Source organism: Chionomys nivalis, chromosome 15 (assembly GCF_950005125.1).
Source record: "Chionomys nivalis chromosome 15, mChiNiv1.1, whole genome shotgun sequence".
Lineage (NCBI taxonomy): Eukaryota > Metazoa > Chordata > Mammalia > Rodentia > Cricetidae > Chionomys > Chionomys nivalis.
Genome location: NC_080100.1, coordinates 24,737,688 through 24,751,198, shown reverse-complemented (window position 1 = coordinate 24,751,198; position 13,511 = coordinate 24,737,688). Strand labels below are relative to the sequence as shown.

Below are 13,511 nucleotides of genomic sequence, written 5' to 3'. Positions count from 1 at the left end.
CCCTGCAAGATTGACCCCTGGGCAAGCCTGTGCATTCTCTTCTTTGACAATCGCTGTGGGTGGGCCCGGTTCACTCAGGGTGGTGGTTATGGCTACTGGAAGAAAGCAGGTTGAGCAAGCCAGTAAGTAGCACTCTTCCATGATCTCTACTTCAGTTTCCATCTCCAGGTTCTGCCCGGCTGAGTCCCCACCCTGATTTCCCTCAGTGATGGAGGGTGACCTGAAAGTTGCAAGATGGAATAAACCCTTTCTTCCTCAAGTTGCATTTGGTCACGGTGTTTTATTGCTTAGACAGTCTCAAGAATAGATTGCCACTTTAAGAAGACCAGAAGGTTTGGACCGTGAACAACAGTCTCTCTTCTTCAGTGCAACAAAGACAGTAGGGGGTGGTGGAACTCAAGTGAAATAAGCCACTTTCTCTCCATCCCAGAGGAAATGCTCAACCCCAGGGGCAGGGCTTCCTGGGCTTGAGATGGCCAGCTCTCCTGGTGTCACAAAGATTTTAGAAGCCTGAAATGTCCTGATTTCTAGAGCCACCCCATCTCTAAAATCACTCTTCAGAGAAAAACGTTTGGGGGACTGTAGTAGTCCAACCTAGTTTGTAGTCTTTGGTGGAAAAGCCACAGTGGCTGATCACTCCCCGGCTTCACCTGTGTGCCCCTTTAACTCGGAGCCTCATCCTGACTCCCTATGATGTCCTCTGCTTCTCTGCTTCTGCATTACTGTCGAAATTTGATGGCATGCGATTGGCAGCAGAAACTTTGCGTTCTACTTGCTTTGTTTTCATTTGCTAAATAGCAAAGACAGGAAAGGTCCCAGTGTGTGAATGGTGGTACCAGCTCACAGAGGGGAGTGACACAGCTATTAACACAAGAGGGTCTATGTAAGGGGCCACAAACAGGGTGAATATTTATAATACAGAAACCAAACTCTGGATTGCTTCATAACCTGAAGCATTTGGAGTGCTGACATGACACCAAAACATAACAAAGTAAAATTTCACACCTGATTTCATGTGATGAGTGAAAACTTAGATGCACTAAAATTATATAAAATTGTCTCCTGCTATATGTGTATAAGGTACATATAAACTATCATTAGATTGGGACTTTAGCTTTGGATCCTAGCCTCAAGATATGTAAGTATATATTAAGCAGATCCTCTGAAATCTGTCTGAAAAAAAGTCACCAGTGTAAAATATTTCTGGTCCCAAGCAGATAAGGGATATGCAACCTGTTCAGAAGGTACAAACATAGTGAAAATGGGCTCTCTCTCTCTCTCTCCACACACACACACACGCGCACACACACACACACATACAAACACACACACAGCAGAATCCACCTTGCTCCTGTACTCACCGTGTACCCAATGATGTCACTGCCAGAAAACTTTGGTTTTTTCCACTGGATGGTGAAAGCTGTGCAGTTCAAGATTCCCAGCTTGATCTCAGCAGGAGGCTCCACCTTGCCTGCCCCAGACGAAAGAGATGGTGTTAGAAGCTCCCTGTAGCCCATCTTCAGTGTTGTTTATACAAGATTTGAGTGTGTACTGACAGACAAAGATCACAGTTCAGGGAAATGAAACACCGTCCGATATACCACATCTGTCTCAGACAATCTCTCTAGAATTAGACTCCTGACTCCCAACCCACTGCAGATAAAGTGGCCTGATAACTTTGATCCATCCTATAACTTGAGGTCATTAGAGATCAGCAAAGTGATATTTACAGTTCTTAGTGGGATGGGCCAAACTCTATGGCTTTCCCTTGAGACTCTGAAAAGGGTTTAATAAGATGGTCAGTTTTTAATCTACTTATAACAATTTGTTGTGTGTGCATGTTACATACATGTATCTGCTTATATAGCTGATATAGTCTTATGTGCTGTGGGATAATACTCTTGTAAACTGTAAAGGTTTGCCATTCATATTAGTTTAATAAAACACTGATTGGCCAATAGCCAGGCAGGACGTATAGGCAGGGAGACTAGACTAAGCAAATTCTAGGAAGAAGAAAGGCAGAGAGGTAGGCATCAGCTAGATGGAGAAGAAGCAAGATGAGAATGCTTTACTGAGAAAAGATAACAAATCATGTGGTTAAACACATATATGAATTATGGGTTGATTTAAGTTGTAAGAGGTAGTTAATAGTAAGTCTGAGTCAATGAGCCAAGCAGTTTATAGTCAATATAAGCCTCTGTGTGTTTCTTTAGGACTGAACAGGTGCAGGACTGGGCAGGACAGAAACTTCTGTCTACACTTATGGGTTGCTTTGAAAATATGTTCTGTAAAGGTCAGTTTTAATTATCATCTTAACACAATCTAGAATCACCCGAGAGTCTCAATGAAGGATTGTCTAGACCGGGTTGACCTGTGTGCATGTTTATCATTCATTATCTTAATGATGTTAATTGAAGTGTGAAGGTTCATTCTCTATGAGTAGCACTACTCCCTGAGTTTGGATCCTGAACCATGTAGGAGTAGAGTAAAAGATGGCTAGAGAGATGGCAAGAGTGCACAGGAGCACTCTGCTCGGACAGAGGACCTGGGTTCAGTTATTGGCACCCAAATAGCAGTTCACAATTACCTGTAACTCCAGTTAATGGGGATTCAACACCCTCTCTGGCTTCAAGGAATACTGCGAGCATGTGGTGCACATTTATTCATGCAGACAAACACTCATATACATCTAAATAGATAGATAGACGGACAGATGGAGAGACAGACAGACAGACAGATAAATGTTGAAGAGTGGAAAGAGTAAGTGAGCAAAAGCATGCATACATTTAAAACCCTCTGTTTTTGAACTGTGAATGCGATATGACTTGCCTGCAATAATGGATTTACCCTTGCCCTGACTTACCTGCAATAATGGAATGTAACCTGGAACTATAACCTAAATAAACCCTTTCTCCTCTAAGTTGCATTTGCCATGTGTTTACTATGGCAACAGAAAAAGAATCTAGGGTGCTATTTTTCTTAAACAATTTTATGACCATAAATAAGATATTTTATACTTCTAAAACTACATATAAAAGTTGTCAAAATTTAGAAAACACACACATGTACACAATTCCATCATTCAGAAATAAGTCTGGCTAGCATTTTAGTAGACCTCATTGGTCATATGCAATTGAAAAAAATTATTCTATATGTACATGATACATATAATTTTAGCTATGTATCATTTTGTTTATAATTTAGTGATTATGTATTTATACATTCATAATTTTATATTACATTTTACTTAATTTACTGTCATTAAAATCATTATTTTTAATGACTATAAATACTCTCATACCATACTTGTTCCATAATAAGCAGTATTTTTCATTCCATTACCATTAGGCACTTTATTTCCCATAATTGAGCATTTTAAATAACATTCCATGAGGGCAGAAACCAGTTCTTTCCTATTCAGCACACAGAGTAGGAAATAATCAGAGCTCAGCCAACATCCCTCAAGTGAACGAATGTTCTAAAGTCTGACTCCTTACTGACTATGGTGGGGCACACCTTTAATGCCAGCACCCAGAAAGGAGAGGCAGGTGGATCTCTGTGAGTTCAAGACCAGCCTGGTCTACAGAGCTAGTTCCAGATCAATCAAGGCTACAGAGCGAGACCCCGTCTTAATTTTTTTTTAATTTTATTTTTCGAGTGTGTCCAGATGTTATTTTTCTTTTAACTACTGCTTAGAATTCTGTAGCTTATCAGTTAGATATTTGCAACTCACAGAAATCTAATGTGTCCATTTAAATGGGCCATTTCTTACTTCTTGGGCTGTTCACCAATGTTCTTATCTCCCCCTCTTAACTAAGGCTTTTTTTTTTACTTGAGTTATATTAATAGTTTTGAAAAACTGAGGAAATTGCTCAGTTAATCTCATGTATAATACTGTTAATTCAATATTACATACAGGTTTTTTAAATGTCTTTAGACATCTGTCACCTTGTTATTCTCATTCTTTCTTAAGTAGTTAATTGCTTTACGGATGTTTCCAATAACAGAACTCAATGTTTTTAGATGGGCTAACTGATCGAACCTTGTTTCACTTAGCAGGAACTAGGAGGCCAGGAGGCAGCAATACCTACATTCAGGAACTTATCTTCTCAATGTTGTTGTAAATATTACACTTCTATGGAAAACTTGAGGCTTTCTTCACCTCTTTGGCAGGTCTGTGATCAATCCCAGAGCCTTGAATATGCAAGGGAAATGCAAGATCACAAAGTGGCAGCCCAGGTTCTAAAACCTGAGTGATGGATTGGGCACGATGGCCCACGACCTTAATCCCAGCACTAAGGAGAGAGAAGCCGGCCAGTCTGTGAGTTCAAAGACAGACGAGTCAATGGAATGAGTTCCAAGACAACTGGAATTACATAGTGAGGCCCTGTCTCATAAAATAACAACAAAAAACAAAACAAAACAAACCTTTGTAAAATTAATTTTTAAGTTAAATATTTTATACTTTTTGGAGATTTTTCTTTGTGTATTTAATTTTTTAAATTGAGTTATTTTTTCTCATTGTTTTATAAGAAGTTTTGATAAGATCTTAACCATTAAATCAACCATATTTTCTTACTATAATTTTATTATTGGGTCTAACTGTATAATTGCCACTACAGACCAAATTCACTGCTGAGTTAAAAGATCTATGCTTACACAACCTAAAAGGTGCCCGGAAATGAGGACAATGATAGCAAAAATGGTTTAACAGTTCCTTCAGGAAATATTAAAATAACCAACAGAATAGTTACATCTGTATTCATAGGAATAGGACTTCTTGCTATGCACTTGGAAAAGTTAAAACTGACTGAGAAAGCATGCTTGCTTAGTTAGGAAAAGGGAGTCAGTCATCATATTTCTTGTATGTCTGTAATGGTTCAGTTCATAAATTAGAAAACACCCTAAAATTTTCAAGAATAAAAGTTATTGAAATTGGTCGAAGACCAGAGTATTGGAGTATAGTAGTTTCCATCAACTGTTATGATAGGTAGAAAATGATGAAGATAGATGGGCAATAGATAGATCAATAGAAGGATGGATAGATAGATGATAGATAGATAGATAGATAGATAGATAGATAGATAGATAGATAGATAGATAGATAGATAGTAGAAAGAAAGAGAGGGGAAAGGAATGAGGCCAGAATTCTACTCTACAGCAGAGATTCAGAAGCAAGAAGCCTTTACTCTCCCACTGCCAGTACTGGTATCACAGCTGCTTCTCCATCCAAGAGAGTAAAGGACACTGGAATGACGAGTTTACATATTCTAGTGACCTGGCCTGGCTGCAAAAACAGCAGCAGGAAAGTGGCCTCTGGCCCTTTCTTGTTCTCTGTGTCTTCCGAGAGCATGTTTGATTGGTAGAACTTAGTTTATACCCAGAATGCCGACTTCAGAGGAGGTGTGTGTGTGTGTGTGTATGTGTGTATGATTTCATTTGTTTGTTTCCAAGCCTTTGTGTTACAGTAACAGCTCCTATACAGAAAGTGAAACGGACTGGGAAAATGTCAAGCCACAGCACCCATCTTGGTATCATAAAAACATAAATTCCAGCAATATGTCCTTTTCACTGTCGTATACTCTGGATAGAATTTACATCAAATATTGCTGGGCATTGGTATGACTCATATTTCCTTGTCCTTCTCACTCATTCCTCTGTTCTTTCAACAGATCTAACAAATATAAATTGAGCCTCCTAAACGTACAAGGGACTGGGTCAGCCAGTGAGGTCATAGGAAGGATAAAAAGATGTGAGCCCACAAACAAGTTAACAAAACATTGCAGTTGGGTTTAGGGACCCTAACTGTTGGGGAACATGTAGCAATTTTGTTTCACACAGCAAACACATGCCAGGTTCTGCCTGGGTTTTAAGAACGAGGCAGACAAAATGGGAGTGAAAGAAGGTAGGTGTCCTAGACAGAAAAAGCAACATTTACTTTCTCCTACAGTCACAGGAAGAATGTCTCCAGCACATACCCGCCAGTCTGGGATAACAGCTGAGCATGCATGGGAGTGAGGGGAGGAAGGAATCAGGCTGGCTACAGGGAACCTGCTTAGGGCCACAGAGAAAACACAATGTATGTCTCCCAAAATGACCTTTTCGTGCCGCCTATGGAGGTAGGAATGTGCATGAAAGGCAACCAGGTCAGACACCCAGACCAAATACCGAAAATATTCCTGAAGAACCTGTGACACCTGGGAAATCAAACTATAGAACGTACTTGGATTTCCAAATCATATTTAATTTTTGGTAGAGGAAATTTCTAAGCTTCAAAGAAGCTTAAAAAAATAAATCAAAAGAAAACTAGCTGATTCTCAATCATGAAACTTTCATGATGCATTTCAAAAATTACAAAAGGAAAGTTCAGACCAGGATATTGAGGGGTAAGTAATTGCTGCTAAATGGCAGGCCATGGGACATCTTTATTATGAAAACTCATAAATATTGATGAAAAAACATATTGAAACCTTAATAAATAAGATATGAAGAGAAAACTCAAACAAGAAGTATAGCCGGTAAACACTCACAGGGAAATATTCAAATTTGTGAGTTATGAAAGAAATGATTTTTAAGAACGGAAATGTTGGCTCTGTCTATTAAAATGAGCAAAGGTGTTTAAGTGAGAGCAAGGACGGCCGACAGCAGTGTGAGCATGTGCTGCCCCCCAGTAATCAGGTATGGCAGTGCAAATGAGCACACGGGCATGGTGGGAGACCGTTTGGCAACACCAGTGGTGCTCACAGCCGTGACTCTGTCCTGTCTTTTGGTTCCTTGAAGTGTAATGAGCCTGTCTGAGGGGGAGAGTCTTAAAACAAGAGATGGCCTCCCCAGCAAAATGCTTTACATAGCACCCCTCAAGGTACAGAGACCCCGTAAGTAAGGATCTACATGGCAGAAACAGGACACAGCTAGATGACATTGTCCAGATGGATTGTGGACAAACACGTGCATGGGATTGCATCAAACACATGTGCCACCTTGGACTGGCTTTCCAAACGGAAAAAAGACGTTAGTGAGAAACTCGTAAATCCAGATAAAGTCTGTGGCTTCCTTGATGGAATTATGCTTTTGCTAAATGAGATTTGACAAAAGTGTACCACAGCTATGGAGGAGTTAGCTTGAGGGGAAACAGGATCAAGTTATGAAGGGATTCTCTCTACTACCTTGGGAACGCCTCTATAAGCCTGAATTTATGTCCATCTGAACGCATATGGAGAGAATAAGACAGGGCTTCTTCCTTGTTCATGCCTGTGATATATAGTGTAAATTTTAGACTACATATTTTTACACTGTATTTTAAAATAATATAGTGTAAAATTTAAGAAATGTGCCCAGATGACCATAGTACTTATGATGAATTTGTTTGAAAAATAATTTGACTACAAGAGAAAAAGATTGATTGTGACATTTAAGCAGATGAGATTAAAAACTATTATTTTCCTATTTTCTTCTGTTTGACAAGCTTTACACAATGTCGTCATATTGGTTCCTCACATTGTAAAGAAATTCATTTTTGCATTCAAAGGTCAGAACTGTGGGGTTAGGAGTCAAGCCGAGACCCTGGGTTACAGAGAAAATCTCTGAGGTAGCGCTAAGTGTGCACCAGCCAGTTAGAGCACATAGAGCTGCCTCATGTCTGCAGTCTACCTGCTTCGACTTAACAGTAGGGCTACATATAGTCTGCAGTTAATAATGCAGATTAACTCTCAACAACAAAAGACAATAGACCTACATCATCTCAAGTTCTCATGCCTCATGACAACCATCACAGCCAGCTCAAGATAACCAGGAAGGAGACGGCCAGGGGCATAAAAATGTCACAGGGAATTGCCTACTGACTGTGACTGAACCTCTATCAGGGAGTGGCTGGCTGCAAAGGACAGGGATACTTGCTGTCCTTGCTTCTTGTTATTCAGTGGCTGGCTATAAGTAGACAGAAGTTTGCATGATCTTTCCTACTTGGCTCTAGATTCACTAAGGAAGTTCTCAGGAGTGAGGTTCACAAATGTGCCTGCCTCCTTGGACTCCTAATCCCAAGGGAGGGCTGTCAACATAGGGGTTCACAGAAGGTGACAAGGGGTGAAGGCACGGAGGATAACTTGGTTAGGTGTCACTGGGTTCAGGGATAGAGCAGCAGGTCTCACTCACAGGGCGGTGGTTTCACATCCCCATGAAAGTTATGAACTAGGAATTGGTGAGTCAATGCTCCATACATCTGACTGTACTGTATTTTCTCTGAGACTTGGGAGATAACTCTGTAGTTAAGAGCGCTTGTTGTCCTTGCAGAAGACCAAGGTTTGGTTCCGAACATCTACATGGGGCATCTCACAACATCCCATAACTCCAGCTGCAGGAGACCTGATGCCTCTTCTGGCCTCCGTGGGCACCTTCATACATGTAGTACACAGATACACACATAGGCCCACATATAAAATAAAAATACATGGATAAAAATGGAGACATTTTTCTCTTTCTCCAAACAACCAGCATCTATATAACACTGAAATTATTACTACTTATTACCATTTTATTTTTCAGATTTCTTTAAAAATAAAGGCTAAACAAATGCAGATAAAACTTCATGTTTCATTGCTGCCCCCTTTCATTCTCCCTCCCAGAGACAGTGACTATTCTGCTCTTCTCGTGCGGGTCTGTGTTTCATACAATTGTTGATTATTTCTTTAATCTACTTTTTATTGGAAACAGCTAAATTGTCCATCAGTAAAGGGACAGATACAGCTACTCAGGCAAAGACTCAGTATCATGCCATGCAAACATTCATTTAAAAGGAGAGAGGTTGAAAGAAAGGGAGAGACAAGAGTGAGCAAAAGAGATTTAAAATCTTTGGGAAAATTTAAAGTACTGAAAACATAGTCAACTCCCATTTGCCCCTCATGGCTGGCCAGAAATCATATTTTCTAGATCTAATGCCACTTGCCCATGTCTGTGGTTTCCAAAGTCTCTTTGTTGCTATATTCAGCTCCCTTTACCCTTCTGGCCAGTGTTCTTCCCCTCAGCCTGCAAGCATTTGCTCGAGCATCAAAGAGACTTGTAGCTCAGACCTCTGCACAACCCACCATGTCTGCTGGACGTTAATTCATCTCGCACCTTTCCTGGGTTGAGGCGGGTATTATTTCTACTTTTTTGGGTGAAGAAAGGGAGTTGTGTGGTCTAGGGATGTAAGATCTTACCAAAGAGACAGAAAGAGGTACCATGAGAAATAAAGTCTGAGTATTCTTCCCACCCCATCTCTCCTGCCTCACTCTGTGTGATTCCATGCGATTTATGGTTCTTTTGCCCCCCCCTCCCCCGTTCAGCTCCCACTCCTCTCCACTCATCCCTTTTATGTATATTCCGTGGCTTCCTATTGGCCTCCTCTAGCCCAGCCCCTTGTACCCCAGAAACAGTCCTCTGGGCCCCAGTAAAATAGGACCAGATGTCAAGTGTGGCGCCTGGCTTTGCCATGTTTCTCTTCAGCTAGAGTACCACCTATGCCCCTGGGACTTCCCATCACTCTTGCCATGACTTCCAGAACAAAGTTGCACCGTCCCCATCAACCTCTTTTTATGCAAGCTCCCTTCAACCCTGTGATGTGAGCAGCACTGCTACAGCCACCTCTTTGCTATCCCCATTGTAAGGATTTTCATCCCTGTGGAATAGGTTAAATGATGACAGCCTTTTCCACCTTCTTTTTTTTTTTTTTTTTTTTTTGGTTTTTCAAGACAGGGTTTCTCTGTGGTTTTGGAGCCTGTCCTGGAACTAGCTCTTGTAGACCAGGCTGGTCTCGAACTCACAGAGATCCGCCTGCCTCTGCCTCCCGAGTGCTGGGATTAAAGGCGTGCACCACCACCGCCCGGCCTTTTCCACCTTCTTTTAGTTTAAGAAGCAGCAAGAGTTTGATCTCAATTAGGCTGAGAGCTTATCTGTTACAGTGAGGACATAACACCGGTACTCCCGCCAAGTTAAAAGCCCTCCCACGATGAGCCACTCACATGTGGGACAAACAAGATCCAAGCAGTTAAACAAAAAATATTTCCATCTCAACAATGATGGTTATGGATGATGAAATTATCGCGTATAGAAAAGTAGTGCTGAGGAACTGGTATAAGCGAGCACCATCCACTAATCAAGCGTGCCATGAACACAGCCCTAAAGCTGTGTTCTTGCAAGCTGAGAGCTGCATCTCCAAAGAGATAACGAAATAAAAGCCTCTTCTTTGCAGGGAGGACCTGTATTTCTGAGACTCCTTCTCTGGAAGGTAAACACACACACAAACACTGACACACACAAACACACAGAAACACACACACTGTATTAGGATTTCTTTTTTTTTTTTTTCTTTTGCATTGGAAACTTCCAAATAATGAGATCAATTTCTTTTGGTAATTTTATTTTGCAAAGTACTTTAACTTACTGATTCAATTAGTTTTGCAATACAATTCATAAAAACATTTCAAAATGCAAACCAAAATATAGTCTGTGACAGAAATGCATGGCCAGCTCTCCAGTCATTTGATTTTCATGAAGCAAACCATGTTAATAGCCACGGATGCAGTGAAAAGTGCCTGGCTAACTAAAAATAGCAAACCTGCATTTGTGTCTTTTGAAGCATGCCCTATTGTTGTTACTCCCTTACCACAGTAGCATTGTAAGGATGTGATGAGATCCCCCCACAGAAGGTGTTTCCAAGCTAATGCCTGCAAGGAAGCAGAAGCATATGGCTTTAATGCATAGAACCGTGGTTGTTCTACTCATGCCAGGATTTGGGCAATGCCCAGATACCACTTGGCAAGAGGTCTTGTCTTGCAGAACCCTATGGGCCTGTTTGTGAGGCAGTCCATTCCTGCCAAATCCAGGCTTCCCCTTGAAGTCCACCATTACAAAGTCTAACACCAGGATTTAGGCCATCGTTCTGGAGTGTGGGTTGACAGGTTAGGATATGGACTGAAGCATCCATGGGTACGTGTGCATGTGCATGCCCTCCAAACAGGAACGGGAGTGGGGCTCGAGCTAGCTTCTCACATTGTCTAAAAAAGCAAACAAGAAGGTTGGACATCTCTACCATGCATACCTATCACCATACACATGCACACACACATGCATGCACACATACACACAGGTGCACGTGCACACACACACGCACACACACATGCCCACAAGCACACACATTACACAGATACACATAAATGCTTATAAGCAGCATGCCCATTCTTCCCTACAACTCTAAATTCATGTACCAACTGGGGAGGGCAGAGAAGTACAGACCATGAACCCTGCCAATGACATTTGGACAAGATGGCAGCATAGAAGCTTTGCTGGCTATTAATTTCAACCTATGGTCAATGGGCCAAACTCACCCAAGGATAATTATGACTGTGTCCCAACACAAAATTACAAACTTACTTAAAATTTGGAGATTATTTTCCTCAGTGGCTCACAAACCAATATTACAGGCTAGGGCCCTCACTTACACCTTTTGTATTTCCTCCCATTTACCACAGCCAGAACACCAGGGCACACTGTCAAGTCCCCTTCTCTCTTCTATTCCAGATGGAATCTCCATTGTAAGCTTCATGAGGACAGGGACATTTGGGACCCTCTCTAGCCTTCTTTAATCCTGTGTACTTCCTACTGGGTTCTAGCACAAAGTAGACATGGTAGACTAAGCAAGCAACTGAATAAATCCCTGTTTCCTTTGTGCTGCAACTAGGACCCTAACCAGTCACTCATGTGAGCATAGAAAATCTATGCTCACACCCCTAAATTAACCACAGACCTAAAAACACCCTCCCAGATGCCACAGTACCATAGCCCACTGTAGAGACACATGGAGCCTCTTTCAACCCCCAGAAATATCATCACAGTTGAGGTTGGAGACTGTCCTATGCTAGCAACTTGCTGAGGTTGGGTTATGGTTCAATGTCCTTCCTTCTCAGTCTAAAGACCTAGAGCTCAGCTTTATTACATTAGTTTTCTCTCTCTCTCTCTCTCTCTCTCTCTCTCTCTCTCTCTCTCTCTCTCTCTGTGTGTGTGTGTGTGTGTGTGTTGTAAGAGTTGGTTCTTCCTTTTTGCCATTTAGTTCTGAGAATTGAACTCTTAACAAGGTCCACCTCTCCAAAGAAGGCATTGAGAGTACAGGGAAAAGCCAAAGTGGTGTGTTCCATGTGTTTGCCCATAGCCACAGTCATGAAAGAAGCCTTTGGAGGGATTTAGGATTTCATAAGTCTGTGACCCATAACCAGCCTTCACCTTCTGATGGCTTCAAGAGAAGGTGGCCTCTATCTATAGAAAACTGCCTTTTCTAGAATGTCTCTGGATTACTACTGAACAAGCATCCTTGGGGACTATTATACCCACAGGCAGAGCCATTACAGATCAAATATTTCCATTAGAATATCAGAGGTCATTACTACAGTCTAATCCAAGGTGAAGGTGCTATGAAGAGGCCAAGAAAAACAGTTTGTTTGCACAGCTCCAAAGTATCTTATCAAAGATGTCTACAAACTAATGTCAGGGTGATGCGGGAGGTCCTTCTATCTATGTTTCTTTTACAACAAATTGGTGCTCCAACATGGTCGATTATATCCACGTAAAACCTGAGAAAATATGAGAAGGACCTCTATACACACACAAAAAAATTGAAATCTAGCTGCATTTATTCCACAAATGGACTTTGTTTGCTGGTGGCATACTTCAACTCCTTTAAGAGAGGCATTTCTGATTTAGTGGTAGCAGAAAAAAAGCCATGAGGTTTTGAAACAGTGGCTTTCTAACTCCTTCTGGAGGTCTGGCTATGGAGCATTTAAATGGGGTTTGTGAGCAGAGTGCTACAACTTGCTTAATGGCAACACAGACCTGCTGTAACCCAACCCTGGATCTGGGGCAGAGAGAATGGCTCTCAGAGGCATTGAACGGACTTCCTCTGACATGTTGGACTGGGCAGAGACAAAAGGCGAAGCAACCTTAGTCATAGTAATGTCACTTAGCTTTTTAAGAAGTGCTTCTGGTCAGAAAAGGATTACAGATACGCATTAAAGACAAATTCAGATGAAAAAGACCTCTAAATGAGTCACAGTGCTGAACAAATATACGTAGGCTTGAGAGAAAGAGAGAGAGAGAGAGAAAGAAAAAGAATATAGACATTTATAAAAGGAAGCAAATGGTTTATAAAAAAAGTCTTTAAAGAGACAGAGTATAGATAGTTAAAGATTAAAAAAAAATAAAGAAAATAAGCCATGTAAAGATGGAATACACAGAGAGAGACTGTATTTTTGTGTTTTCTTCGAACTTTTTGACTGTGAAGGAACTAAGTAACTAACATATATACTTTAAAGGTGTCTTGTCTTCAAATTTTGGGTCTAAGGATATGTTGCTTTGGCCAAAGTTTCTTTTTTGTTGTTGTTGTTGTTGTTTCCACAGAGGTTGAGAACCTGTGAATTGCTTCCAGACTAATGTGGTTTGATGGACCAAGACCCCAGAAAGGCCACTGTGAATACCCTTAAAAATAC

The 13,511-nt window shown here is 41.1% G+C and overlaps 1 protein-coding gene across 1 annotated transcript in view; it reads right to left on the bottom strand.

Moving 5' to 3' along the window:
- The window catches only part of Egflam (EGF like, fibronectin type III and laminin G domains), a 165,288-nt gene that overhangs the window by 95,630 nt on the left and 56,147 nt on the right, over positions 1-13,511 (bottom strand). The window contains exon 2 of the mRNA XM_057789568.1: positions 1,362-1,471. Within this exon, the coding sequence (XP_057645551.1) occupies positions 1,362-1,471 (110 nt within the window). The remainder of the gene's footprint in view (positions 1-1,361; positions 1,472-13,511) is intronic.